General features: G+C 33.4%; 1 protein-coding gene across 1 annotated transcript; it reads left to right on the top strand.

Annotated features, from left to right (window-relative positions):
* The first annotated feature begins 6,620 nt into the window (after positions 1-6,620).
* On the top strand, positions 6,621-8,892 carry LOC145031973 (U-box domain-containing protein 30-like). The gene has a single exon (XM_078980631.1). It carries the CDS (start codon positions 7,237-7,239, stop codon positions 8,566-8,568), a length of 1,332 nt encoding a protein of 443 aa, XP_078836757.1. The 5' UTR covers positions 6,621-7,236; the 3' UTR covers positions 8,569-8,892.
* Positions 8,893-15,445: the final 6,553 nt, after the last annotated feature.

Genomic DNA, 15,445 nt, shown 5'->3' with positions numbered 1-15,445 from the left:
TAATCACACAAAATAAGCCTAATTAACAATTAAGGTAATTTTTCATACTTAACTAGTCCCAAGCCAAAGTCTAATCCACAATTTGGGCAAAAGACCATTTTGACCCTTCCAAGACCAAAACCCTCACCAATTGACCAAAATTCATACTTGGTGAAAAAGTCAAAGTTTAACACATTTGACCTTTAATGCAACGTACCGAAGCCGTATGCTGGTCATAGAGCACAAAAGCTGAGATGAGGATCTGAGCTAGCTACGTTGGGCGTAGCTATATTTACGCTCAATGCACTTGGGTTAAACTCAATCTTAATTTTTGAGCTCTTAATCATTAAGACACTTTACCCTAACTTCATATCTGAACCTAAAAGGCATTCTAATCCATAAAGTCTGCAACTTTATGCCTTAACATGCCTAAAGAGAGCTTAATCCCAAAATCCCAACTTCGAACACTACCAAAAACTCCATAGCTCATGTATGGATGAAAGGAAAAGACAAAGCTTGCATTTTTATGACACCATGCACTCTAACCGTCTGAAAGGACAACTCAAATGGTCTGGAGTAGTTTATACTCACAAAGACCAAGGTTTTGGGACAAAATGAACATAAACTAAAGCTCAAACAAAATCTAGCAAAGCAAGCCTCAAGGTATTAACTTTATACCTTTTGTAGATGAACAATGAGGTGTAGATTCTGGATCTAAGAGCTTGAGTGCACCTATACTTCTTCAATGACCCCCTTCACCACCAAGAACACTTAAAAATCACTTAAAGGCTTCAAAAATCACACTCAAGGGTTAGGGTTGTAATATTAGGGCTAAGATGGATGGATGTTGATCGTAAGAAGGTCCAAGGAGGAAAAATAGGCTTAAATAGGGGACATAACCTTAAAAATTTAAGGTTTAAGAACAATATGAGTATGCCCAACGTACTCAGCGTGTACGTCAGTGTACTCAACAAGGTTTGCGATCCTTTAATGCCTTACACCCGATGTACACTTTGGGTACGCCTAATGTAAGGACCTATTTTGCAAAACAATTTCATTTTTAGGTTGAAAAATAGAAATACCTCGAAAAGGGTGTTACACACAATTTAACGATGACTCAATAACCATGTATTTAGGTACAAATTGTCAAGGGGGGAAACATGTTTACTCACCTTAGGTTTCTACTTGAGGATGAATTCTTATTCCCTTTTGGCTTTTATCAACTTTATTTTTTGGAATTGTCGAAATAATATATATATATATATATATATATACACACACACACACACATATATATATATATATATGTGTGTGTGTGTGTGTGTTTATAAAACAATGTAACCATATAAAAATAACTATGTTCATTTATGAACATTTTGTATCTTCATAATCGAACATACACATATGATATGTTCATAGCAAACATGTACATGGTGGATTTAGTATGTAGCATGGAGTAGTTCGGGCTATCCTCAAATTTTCCCATCAAATGTAAATTTAGTAAAATTTTGTAGGAAATCTGCCACTAATCCATTGAAAATCCATCATAAATCTGTCACGAATCCATTGGTAATCTACCACAAAGTCTGATAATTGAGATATTGGTGTAAACTTGTCAATTAGTGATCATTTTGTGATGACAACTGCCTTCGAGAGTTATATATATATATATATATATATATATATATATATATATATATATATATATATATATATATATATATATATATATATATATATAATACATTACATTGGTCATTCTAATGAATATAATTCAAATTGTTGCATCATATAAATTTGAAACTTCAAAATTCATAGCTTATACTACTTAAATATTCAATTGAAACTTCTAACTCTTCAACTTATATTAATTATTCTTTTATTATTAGTTACTTAAATGTTTTGCCTATATCTAATTATTCTTAATTATTCAACTTATATAAATGTTTTACTTATCTTCTCATTTTGTTTTTAGTATCTAGAGTATATGTATGAATATAGAAAGCTACACATAGATACGGTAATTATTTACTTTTGTTAATTTATTTTTTTATTTTAGAGTAGGTATGTGACGTTAGAGCTTATATAATTTGTATATATCTTCTTTAAATAAATAGATAAATAAATTTACTTTCATTATGATTATTTTAGGTTTGTATCATAGTTTGTATGTATAATATTGGCTGTTATTGATTGGTGATTAATTATTTTTTAAGTCACGTACCATATTAAGTTGCAATTATTAAAAGAGTAAACCATCTTAATTTTAAAAGTGAGGAATTTGATTTATGAAAATATAAAAGGAGGAAAGAAGGTAACGTGTCACTAATCAAATGGAGGAAGGTGGGGTGCGTCTTGGACCAGGCACAAAACTTTCGGTCAAACAAAAGACCAGATATGGCCGAACTCAGTACAGTCAAACCAACACACTGTCATGGTCAAGCTGTTCCCTTTCTTTTTTAATTTAACTTAATTTTTATTATTTTGCCCCAAAAGAACACAAACCCTCGACCCCACATCCCCTTACCCACACGACACACTACCTCCAACTTTTATCTCAATATAATATTCCCTAACTTTAATTTTGTTTATTCACCCTTAAACATCTTCACATTGTCAAGACTCACCATTATGTATTTCTATTTCACAATTTCATAACATTTGTATGGGAACTTTACATTTGCATTGCATTTGTATAAGTAATCGATATTTCTTGAAAACAACTTCAACCGATTCTTTTTGAATCTATAACGAATTACCCTAAGGTTTTTTTTTTATACACATCAGTTTATGCTTTATATAATACTTTACATTTGCATTGCATTTGTATAAGTAATCGACATTTCTCGAAAACAACTTCAACCGATTGTTCTTGAATCTATATATAACGAATTACCCTAGTTTTTTTTTTTTTTTTTATACACATCAGTTTATGCTTTATATAATTATACAATACAATCATTTTAAAGTATAAATTGTTAAAAACATTATGGTAACTCATTATAGATTCAAGATCAATCAATTGAAGTTGTTTTCGAGAAATGTCGATTACACAACAATATATATTTTATAAAATTATACAATACAATATTTTAAAGTACGAAGAATTGTCTATGGATTAGTTTCCTTTGAACACTATGGAGATAAAGTGGGGTTTAGATTTTTGTGTTTTATTTTCTTTGTTTTAACAGGAATCATTGTTTGCACCAAGAAAAAAGGAATAAGATCTTTCTTGAATGTAATTTTGAATTTTGTTTTGAAATCTATTTTATATTAAAATAATTGATGTATGTCGTGGGAAATGATGTTTGAGGGCATGAGGCTAACAAACGGATAATAAGATAAATTCTCTGCATTGTGTGCAAAAACCTACACACTTTTAAGCATTATATTATTCATTGTACACAAGGGACAAAGCTAACCATGGTACTTACTAATTTTTTTTATTACAAAAAAGGACGGGTATAACAAGTTGAGCAGGCAACAACAATATTCACATGGAATCTTGAATTTACTCAAAATAATAAAAACTTGACTGTACAATTTGAAGTTGCATGGGGTTTCAATGAGTTATACAAGATATATTATAAGACTTGAAATTGTTAGGTGTTTTAAAGACCAAATGATAATGAGGTTAAACGATAATGAGGTTAGCGTTAAAGGCAAATGTAATTGGCTTTGGTAAAGAAATAAAAAAAAGTGTCAAGTGAAACCCTTAAGTAGTTTATAAATTATAACATTTTCATATGTTTGTATTTCACATAGTTTTTAAGTTGGAAATATAATAAATGTTTCATATTTTCTCGTTGAGAAATATTTTTTTGTAAAGTCATTATGCAAGTCTACAATTTTTCAATAGGTTCACCTTGAGCGAAGATGCTAATCCATGCAATGTATAGTTGTTGTCTGGCCTCCCACCTATCCATGAAACGAAATCATGTCTGGATTTGAACACATGATCTTCCTATAAATATATATGTAGCTAAATAGTCTATTCAAATGAGTCATTGTAGAGGAAAAAAAATCCCAATATATATATAGACTTAAGGGACCGTGTGACACCAATGTGAGATACGTGACACCAATGTAAGATACATTAATATTCATCCTCAAGGGTGGAAGCTTGATGAGACCAGACAAAGATATGTTCAATCACGGGGGTTGGATTCCGACTCTGATAATATGAAATATATGAACCTCAAGATTGTCTCCAAAATAATCATTATGGATAGAAGGAGATTCTAACACATATAACAACTTATAAAATCATATCATACCGATGTTAGATACATTAACACTGCCAACATCAAACTTATCCTTTGTTATCCTCTCCTGTTACGTCATTTGACTGGTGATTGGTTTATAAACTACAAACCATATGATATTCTTAAATCTATGAGTTTCTTTCTTTAACTATTGGAATATTAAGGTTCAATAGATAATTAATGATCATACTAGCCTTATATATAATGGACTCGATTTTTTAATCCATTTACATTCTAATTTATGAGTGTCCTCATATATTACGGACAATAGAATAGTAAATGTTGGGTTTGGTGACCGAATTTCATATCATGAAAGTCGACCTCGTTGAATCTTATAATAATGAAAGTTAAGGGGCCATATTGAAAATTTTAATCAAAGTATATTTATTAACACCTTGACATTGAGATGTGTTATCTGGAGAAGGGTGTTACCCGATATGCTTACTTTTTTACGGCCTTGGTTCGTGCGGGCTGGCTGAACTCAGTCCTCGTGCGGCGTTACTGTTGACGATTTGACCAGCTTATTGAACCGGCTTCCCACGTGCGCCACCTCCAATTACTACCTTACCCTTTATTGCTATTTCAAGTAAACAACTTAATAAATTAATTCATATCAACTCAATATATGAAGATTCTTTTTCTAAATAAAAAATGTGAATATCTCTTTCAGACGTTTTATTTAAACCCTTATTAGAGAATAGAGACATTTTTCTTATGTTCAAGTTCAAAGGATTGAAGGCGTCTAAAACTATATGATTTGTTGATTTATTTTTAGAACTTATCACGTTCAGTGTGATTTTCCTTCTGTGATAATTATAATTAACATGAGTGTTAAACTTTGGAATATACAAGTATATGTCATGATTTCTTCATATATTTTCTTATCTCAACAACAATAATAAAGTTCAAATTCACAAATACATGGGATAAACCCATAAAGGGATGAAAGGTGTATACAATACTACATTTAAGTTAAAGGATAGATATATATTGTTTTTAAATCTTGATAAGATATATGTGGAGTCTATCCCTTATACTTCAAAATGGGTTTTTATGGATAGAAAAATGATTCTAACATATATATTTATATGACAGTTCGTATCAATTTGGAATAAAATAAAACTTCCCTTCAGAGATGAACACTTGATGAAGATATATAAGGATGCGTTAAGTCATAAGGGTGCGAGACACAAACTCTAATAACATATAAGATATATGTGAAGGCCATAAGGATTGTATCGTACCTAGAGGTGTAAGTAAGCCGAGTTACTCGGGATCGACTCATTAAAAGTTTGACTTGAGATTGAATTAAACGAGTCCAAGCCGAGCTCGAGCCTAAGTATGAGGTTCGTTTATTAAACAAGCTCGAGACGAGCTTTGCGAGCCTAAACGAGCCTATATATAGTATACATTATTATTATATTTATATATTAAAATAAAAAAATATATTTGAGGAATTAGGGATGTAGAGTATTAATAAATGTACTTTTAACGAGCTTGAATCAACCCTAAGCTTACTTAGGGTCATCATACTAAAAATGAGCCGATCTCGAGCCCGAACTAAGCCTCTACAATTCTTCATGAGCTCGAGCCAAGTTCAGTGCAATAAAGCTCGAATCGAGTCGAGCTCGAGCTCGAGCTCTTATAACTTAAACGAGCCTGAGCCGAGCCTAGTCAAGCTCGGGCTCAGCTCGACTTGTTTACATCCCTAATCTTACTGATAGAACTGTCGTACAGATGTAAGTTATAACAACAAATAGACCTTTAAAAGTAATCGTTTAAACGAAGACATGAAAATTAAATCCACACAAATATCAAATTATGAATCTAACGTCGATAAATAGTCTTGATCCAAACTTTAAGCATGTATTTTATTTTAAGATGAATGAAAATAAACTCAAATTTCATGAGCACTAAGATATACATGTGAAATAATTTTAAAAAAGTTATATTCTCTTTGTTGTATTTTTCTTTATCTATTTAAGATTCTAAACATATACTAACAAGAGTAATGGAATATGTTACAATTGATATAAATGATTTAAAATACATAAATTGGTTAATCAAAATCCAAACTAAACGAAAAGAAAAGTAAGAAGACTGATCTTAGGGTTAGTTATGTCCTTTTATATCATAGGTTTTATAACGTCATAAAGATTAAAAGAAAATCAAATGAACCGGAAACATCAAGTCGACACGTGGTAGCGTTAACACGTGCGGAGCGGCCTAAAGGGCTTGTTTACCGGCCTTATTCTTCACCCTTTTCGGTTTGCCAAACCCCAAAAATTTTGACTGAAAGAAAAATAAAAATAAATAAATAAAAAATCCTTGATTTTTTTTACTTTGTTAATTGATTTATTGCTGTATGAGAGAGGGCTTTGAACAATTGCCCCAAAAGCAGAGCTCCATAGAGGAGGTTTTAATCCATTCTCTCTCTCTTTTTTATTTCCTTTTTCTTTATCGGCTTAATTGTCGATCTTTGAATACTCAAATCTCTCCACAGGTTCTTCCAATCTGGGTCTCTTTAATTTCCATAATTTATTCGGAAATTCCCTTTTTGATTCTTTTATCTGTGAAGCTACTTTAAAAAAGTATATAGATCTTTGTGAGGTCTAATTGTTTATTCATTGACTGTTCTGCTATTGGTTTGATGATTCAAACCTTTTAAAGCCTTGAATAGGACGTGAAACACTTTGATTTTAGGGAAGAGGGTATTATTCATTATTATTATGCTCTCTTTCTCTCTCTATCATTTTTGTTGTGATGGTGATGAGTCTTTTGACCGAAGAAAAAGGAGAGAAATCAGTTAAAGTGAATCAGACTCTATTAGAGGAGAGAGAGAAAACAACAAGAAGAAAAAGACCCACATTTGTTTGAGTGATTGTCAATGAAAGACGGAATTTCTTGATGTAATGTGCTGCTGCTGCTGCCATTGAGGGTCATTCATTTAGGTTTTCTTCCTTATCGATTTTGTCACCAAGTGTTTGTGAAAATGCCTGTGTTTCAGTCCAAGAGAGATGGAGTTAATGGTCAGGTTATAGATCTAGACACCGCCGTCAAAGATGGGGTTCTCGGAGGCGGTGGCGGAGTCGGATTCGGATTCGGCGGTGGGTTCGCCGAGAAATTGGATCTGAACAAGATGATTGAAGAATTGGATCTTCCCGATGTTCCATCTGTCTTCATTTGCCCAATTTCACTCGAACCAATGGAAGACCCGGTGACTCTTTGCACCGGTCAAACTTATGAACGCTCCAACATCTTGAAATGGTTCAGTCTCGGCCATTTCACTTGCCCCACCACTATGCAAGAGCTTTGGGATGATTCTGTTACCCCAAACAAGACGCTTCACCAGTTAATCCATACCTGGTTTTCTCAAAAGTACTTACAAATGAAGAAGAAATCCGAAGATGTTCAAGGAAGCGCATCCGACATTTTAGATACGCTCAAAAAGGTAAAAGGCCAGGCCCGTGTTCAATCCCTGAAGGAGCTCCGGCGAGTCGTAACCAATCACGCCACCACCAGAAAAACGGTGGTCGAAAAAGGAGGCGTAACTCTTCTCTCATCTCTGTTAGGTCCTTACACATCTCACGCCATTGGTTCCGAGGTAGTATCGATTCTCGTTAATCTCAGTCTCGACTCATCTTCAAAGTTGAATCTAATGCAACCTGCGAAGATTTCACTGGTCATCGACATGTTAAACGAAGGCTCCATTGAAACGAAGATCAATTGCACAAAATTGATTAAAACCCTAATGGAAGAAGATGATTTTCAAGTCGAAATCGTGTCTAGCCATAGTCTTTTAGTCGCTTTGATGCGATTAGTCAGAGATAAACGACACCCAAGCGGGAATCTACCAGGTCTAAGCCTACTCAAATCCATATCCTCGCATAAACAAGTAAGGTTCTTAATCGTTAGCATCGGAGCCATCCCTCAGTTGGTAGAATTACTCCCCGGATTAAACCCTGAATCATTGGAACTCGCTCTGTTCATCTTGGATTCCGTGTCGACTATAAAAGAAGGTAAACTGGCATTGAGCAGTTGTTCAAACACGATTCCCAACATGGTTAGAGTTTTGATGAGGGTTTCCGAAAGCTGTACGCAACTTGCTCTATCAATTCTATGGTCGATCTGCAAGCTGTCACCTGAAGAGTACTCATCAATCGCTGTGGACGTAGGTCTTGCAGCAAAACTTCTCCTAGTGATTCAAAGTGGTTGTGATCCGTTGCTAAAACAGAAATCAGCAGAGCTCTTAAAGCTATGCAGCTTGAATTACACAGATTCAATTTTTATTTCCAAGTGCAAGCTTACAAGAACGATTAGGTGATGATGAAGACAAAGTGTTCGATGAAATGCCACAAAAAGAAAAAGCCATGGAGTTCTTGTACATAGTTGGATTTGGAGGCAAAGATGATGGAGGAAGAGGTGGAAAAGATTGGGGTTTTTGCAATCGCAATTGTAATTTAGTAGTGATTGCTATGCTCCATTGATGTTTCTTGTTTTTGATTCTTTATGATTAAGATCACAGGAGTCTCCAAACTTTGTTTTGGCTTTGTGGGTAAAAATTCTCACCTTTTTGTTCAATTTTTAATTTTTTTTTTTTCTCTTTTAAGTTTTCAATTTTTGAATATATATAATTTCTTTGGTATTATTGTTTTGAGTTCTTGAGAGTTGGAATTGGATGATTGAACATAATCTAAAACTCTCGTACTTTAAAAATGAATGATGAGTTGGAAATGAAAAGATAGTTGAGAGGCTTTCACTGTAACTCACCAGCTCACTTTTAGCTGCTATCGATTTGTAGCCTTTCGTTTTAGGAAGTCAAGTGTGGTAGAAAATTATTTCATGATTTTGCAATCACCTATTTCGTATGTTTTTATTATTTTCTTATTATATACATTTTTTATGTAATTTTAATATTTAGTTTATGCTGTTTAAATAATATAATTTAATAAGAACCGTACGGACCTACACTGTAAAATCGTGTTTCGATTTTATTTGGGTCATGAATAATTATGCGCTAAGGAGCATCCTAATTAAAGAAACAAGATCTAGATGCAACGCAAAGATTAACATTTTAAATCTTCAAACCTTCCATGGTTGGATGTTATATTTAATTATGATAATATTTTTTATAATTAATGTGTTTAATTATGATAATATTTCTTATAATTAATGTGTTTAATATTTAATTATTATAATAATTATGATTAATTAATATTTCTTATATATGCCCTAAGGGTACATGTTAGAAAATCTCATACTAAAATTATGACAAAAATAGTGGTTCAACTACAATCAATTTTAGTTTTTGTAAGAGGTCTTCATATTTCACCATTATATATATATATATATATATATATATATATATATATATATATATATATATATATATTCCCAAAACAGGTTTGTGAGGGCAATTTCCTAAGGAAATTATGCCACTAATGGACATTTTTTGGAGGGGAATTTCAAATTTTAGTCAAAAAAAATCGGATTTCCATATATAGACATGCTTTTGGAGGAGGTAAGCTCCAAGGGTTCCGCGGAATTCACTATAGCTCCGCAGAGTGGTAAAATCGTAAATAAATCAAGGGTGTTTCTGAAAAAAAAAAAAACACCTGTAGCTCCGCGGAGCTGTTCATCGATTTTTATTTTCATAAACACCCTTGATTTAATTACGATTTTGCCACTTTGCGGAGCGGAACTGTTCATCTATTTTTTTTCATAAACACCTTTGATTTAATTACGATCTTGCCACTCTGCGGAGCTACAGTGAATTCTGCGGAGCTCCTCGGAGTTCACCTCCGCGGAAAGCATGTTTATATGTGGAAATCCGTTTTTTTTTACTAAAATTTAAAATTCTCCCTCAAAAAATAACTATTAGTGGCATAATCCTGATTTACTATTCATTTTAATTGAAATTCAGAGATTTGAGACAATGATACGTATAAGCAAATCAGTCATTTCTTTTGACTTTTCTTTTTATTTGTGTTTTTCATTTTTTACCCATAAGCTTCATTTGGTTTTGTCCCATATGAGAGAGTGTATCCCTTTCTTTTGCTTCATTTTTTCTATTTTCCTTTTCATTTGTTTTTTCATTTGCTTTTACATTCTTTACCTTAAACTAATTTTGATCTAACACTTCTTATCTTTATATTTTTAAAATTAAATTGTTGGTATTTTGTAAGTTATAAATTTGACCCCTTACTATATTTTCTCTTGCTATATTTTTAAGTTATGCTTTTGATCTCTTACATAATTTATTTTTATAGTTTTCATTTATTTAAATATTATTTTTTATCAGTATAATTTCTTAAATAATTTTCATTTATGTAGTGTACTAATCAAGATACAATGTCAAAATTTAATTTTACACGCATCCTCCATATATAATTGTTTCGGTCGAAAATTTTATTTTATATTTTTGTGGTTCACTTTGTAAAGGTGTTCTCCGCTGCAACGCGTACGAAGACATAATACTAGTTTAGTGTTAAAAGCAAGCCAAAATAAAAATGATGTTACGTTTGAAGGTTGGTTGGAGAAATTTGGCCTCTAAAACACAAAAATAGTATAATATGGTCGACGGTTGAAGTTGGCCTAACCCATAACACTATATTGTACATTAAATTTATAATTTAGTGTAAAAGATAATACAACTACTAAATTCTCTTCAACCTATTATTTTATAATTGATACTAAAAAAATATATTAGGTATATTATATTTTATTTAATTTTTATAGTGTAAAAGATAGCGTTGATGAATAGTATAACATTGTATTTACAGTTATACTATTTACCGACATTATATATCATGTTAGATTTAGTGTGAGGTTTGAGCATTTTAGTGTAAACTAAACGGGATTGGAGATGACGTTAGAAACATATTAATATCACTTCAACACAGTGTAAGGACATAACGGATAAGATGTATTATAGATAATGATTACAATTTGTTAGTTTTCAAGACAGTAAACGATTTCGTGGTGTATTGTGACACACCAATCACAGGTTTGTGTACAGTGCTGACGTAGCGGGGTCATGTGATCGCTTACGCTTTGAGACAGCTGAAGCCTCATGAGGCGAATTATCCTACGCATGATTTAAAGTTGGGGGTTGTGGTGTCGTCCTCATGATTTGGCGACATTACTTTTATGAGGTCCGTTGTACTGTTTACACGGATCATAAGAGTCTGGGATATCTGATGAACCAGTCGAATCTGAATATGAGGCATCATAGATGGTTGGATGTGGTGAAGGATTATGATTGTGACATCCTTTATCATTCAGGGAAGGACAATGTGGTGACTGATGCTCTTAGCCGCAAGGTGGTTGCTGCTCGATCAGAGATGTGTGTTTGAGGATGACTGTGTTTAACCCACTCTTAGAGCAGATTTGACAGGCTCATGTTGAAGCTATAAAGGAAGAGCATCGGAAGAGTGAGCACATAGTGGGTCAGGTGGCTTCCTTTGATTATGATAGTCGAGGACTATTGAACCTTCATCGGAGGGTGTGGGTTCCTTACTGTGGTGGTGCACGTTAGGATTTGATGGAGGAGGTGCATAAGTCAAGATTCTCTATCCATCCCAAAGCGACAAAGATGTATAGAGATCTTCAGATTTACTATTGGTAGCCATGTATGAAGCGGGACATAGCCTGGTATATGGAAAGGTGTTTAACTTGCAGGAAAGTCAAGGCCAAGCATCAGCGACCTCACGAAAAAATGGAGTTGTTGGGTGTTCCCGTATGGAAATGGGAAGAGATTACGATGGATTTTATCACAAAATTTCCTCGGATGACGTGCAGAGTGGATTCAATATGGGTTATTGTGGATCGATTGACCAAGAAAACGCATTTTATTCCATTCCAGGAGAGTATTTCAGGGAGAAGCTAACCGATATCTACATTCGATATGTGGTGGCACGACATGGGGTGCAAGTTTCTATGGTCTTTGATAGGGATGTTCAATTTACTTCTAGGTTCAAGAAGAGATTTCACGAGGATTTGGGTACTCATCTGCACTTCAGCATGGCTTTTCACCCACAAAAAGATAGACAAAGAGAGTGAAAAATCCAGACATTGGAGTACATGCTGCGGGTATGTGTACTGGATTTTGGCGGTAGTAGGGATACATATCTTCCTTTGGCGGAATTTTCGTATAACAACAGTTATCACACCAACATTATTCGACCTCCTTTTTAGATGCTCCTATGGACAGAAATGTAGGACCCCGATATGTTAGGGTGAGGTTGGTCAGCGGGTCATAGGGAGTATGGAGGTGGGGCTTAGAACGACGAAATTAATCTAGTAGGTTCGTGGTAGACTTCAGACATCATAGAGCCAATTGAAGAGCTACACAGATAGACACCAGTCATACTTGGAGTTTCAGGTTAGGGATATGGTACTCTTGAAGATGTCACCTTGGAAAAGGTGTCATTCGATTCATGAAGCGGGGTAAGCTAGGCCCTAGATATATTAGTCCTTTCAGGGTGATAGCCCAGGTGGGCAGGGTTGCGTATCATTTAGATATGCCAGAGGAGCTCAGCCAGATCCATAACACTTTTTATGTCTCTCAACTGCGAAAATGTTTGGTTGATGATTCCGCAGTGGTTCCATTGGAGGGCATTCAGGTGGATGGCTGCCGGAATTCTATAAAGAGGCCAGTGGCAATCTTTGACAGGAGAATGAAGACCCTACAAAACAAGGTTATGGATCTCGAGAAGGTGTAGTGGCAGCACCAAGAGGGTTCTGAATGGACGTGGGAGCGTAAGGATGAGAGGCGGGAGGTTTACCTAGAGTTATTTGAGGCAACGGACTTCGAGGACAAACTCTAATTCAATTGGAGGAGAATTGTAATGGGTTTTGAGCATAACTAAAAATCCTATGTGTTCATGTAACCCTAAATTAAGGATCTAGGTTTTCACTTGTTGAACATACAAGCTTGAATACAAAAGGAGAAACCCTAGGTTCCATGTATTATAATCAAAATTCACCTAATAAAGATTAAAATACATACCTCAATTGTTATATTGTAATAACAATAGAAAAACCTTGCTTGAAATACCTTTGGTAGTAAGTGCCACAAGTGTTGCGTCTTTAATGGTTCACAAAAAAACCTAGCAACCAAGGATCACTTTTGAGAGAGAGAAGGGTGAATTTTTTTGGAATTCATCTAAAGAATCAATTGGTCGACGAAATTAAACCCTATAGGGGTTTATATAGGTGATAAGGAATGTATTGGATAACGCAGGTGTATCCAAAATAACCCTAATCCATTTACTTCCCCCCTAAGGCATCCAAGGCACCCTTAGAACCAAGGAAACCCTATGAACACCCTAGAATCTGTTCCCCTTACCATAGGGTGATTCTAGAATGGTCATTTCTCAACTATTGAACATTGTCACCTTTAGTCCCTTCAGTTTCAATTAATTCATTTAATCCAAAAATTAATTTCAAATTAAATATTAATTAAACATTATGATTTATTATTAATATATTATTCCTGCAATACATTAATAAATCATCCATTTTAATTTATAATTAATTTATTAACCAAGTAATAAATTAATAAATCATTCTTCTTTCTTTAACAGTAATCTTATTCAATTGTCAGGCTTGAAGGCAACCCAAAAGGATATTGCTACTATCAATTCAAATACATACCAGTTATAGTTATGAGCTTAGACACCTAATTTAACAGTCTCCCATTTGTATAAGTCTAATAACTATAGTTGCAAGTATAACTTCAAAATTTACTATAAAATTGTAGCTACCAAAAGCGGTTGTCGAAATCTGACCTAGTCAGTGACATGTCCTTAGATAAGTGATCAAATATTCCTCCGTTCTACAAGTGTCACACCCCCAAACCAGGATGACGGAAACGTCCGGAGGTGGATGACTTTCATGTATTGTATCATAACAATTGAATAATAGTAAAGTAAGCAACATATATATATATATATATATATATATATATATATATATATATATATATAATTGAAAAAGTTACATCATTGTAAGTATTATTGTTTCAAAAGTCAATTACAACATGATGTCAAAATGATTTGTTGGATGCCTTAGCGTCCCATCCTCAAAAGCTGTTCGTTACCTGTTTTACTGATTCCCTGAGAATACAAGTTTTTTGAAAAAGTGTCAACATTTAAGTTGGTGAATTCATAAGAGTTTGTTATAAACAATATTAAGCCTTCCCTTGAAAAGATACCGTGTTGTTTCCAAAAAATTCGATATTTTCTAATAAATGAGATGTAAGCCGTTCACATGTAAAATGATAGTGTTTATTCCAGAAAATCCAATATTTTCCGTAGAAATGAGTTGCAGTCTTAAATGTTACAAGATCGAAATGTACCAGTGTTTTCCATAATTAAGGTAATAATATGTAGTTTTATTCATGTATAAAACCATTTGAAGAAAACTGTTTTCATGTAAAATATACGTATAGTCGTTTCCCCATGTGAGTTTTCATAACTGTGCTTTTAAGATGCAGTGCTTGCCACGTCGTTCTTCATGCCAAATTATTTATCACATTTGTCACCCATAACTTGCCGGTTTGACTGTAGCTAGTAGTCAGGGTGTGGGATCATCAGTCGCGTACAGATCTATACACAAGTATCACGCTCTCGTATTGGAGATTCTGGTTATAAATACAGGACTTTCGTGTATACCTCTGTTAGGTACGATGAAGACAATGTCTCACAAATTTATTCAACGAGTGTACGACTTTTTGAAATGAAAAATTTTGTATATGAAATTATCCCCTCTTTTCGGGATAATATTGAAATGTCATAAAACAATGATATATGTACTTTATAAATTTTCTACCCTTTGATCAACAGGTTACAAAGGGGTAAAGTTTTGTAAACTATATTTATAAACAACGAAATAAATGTTTTGAACTTAATATATATATATATATATATATATATATATATATATATATATATATATATATATATATATATATATATATATTTGTAGTAATAATGTAATAATTACCAAAATGTTGTTTGTGAAATCATACGCGATTGATAGTTAAACCATTTCGTGTATTTAGCCCATTTCAAAAAATAGCATAGTCACGTATTTAAAATGTTTGCGTTATAAAGAAAATATTATTTTGTGTTGCTTGTATTCCCCCCCCCCCCCCTCCCCTAAAAACATAAAAAATGTCTAGAAAATGTAGGGGTATG

This window comes from Lactuca saligna, chromosome 2 (genome assembly GCF_052625555.1).
Source record: "Lactuca saligna cultivar CGN05327 chromosome 2, ASM5262555v1, whole genome shotgun sequence".
Classification (NCBI taxonomy): domain Eukaryota; kingdom Viridiplantae; phylum Streptophyta; class Magnoliopsida; order Asterales; family Asteraceae; genus Lactuca; species Lactuca saligna.
Note: the sequence above shows the minus strand (reverse complement) of the source record. Positions and strands in the feature narration are given on the sequence as shown.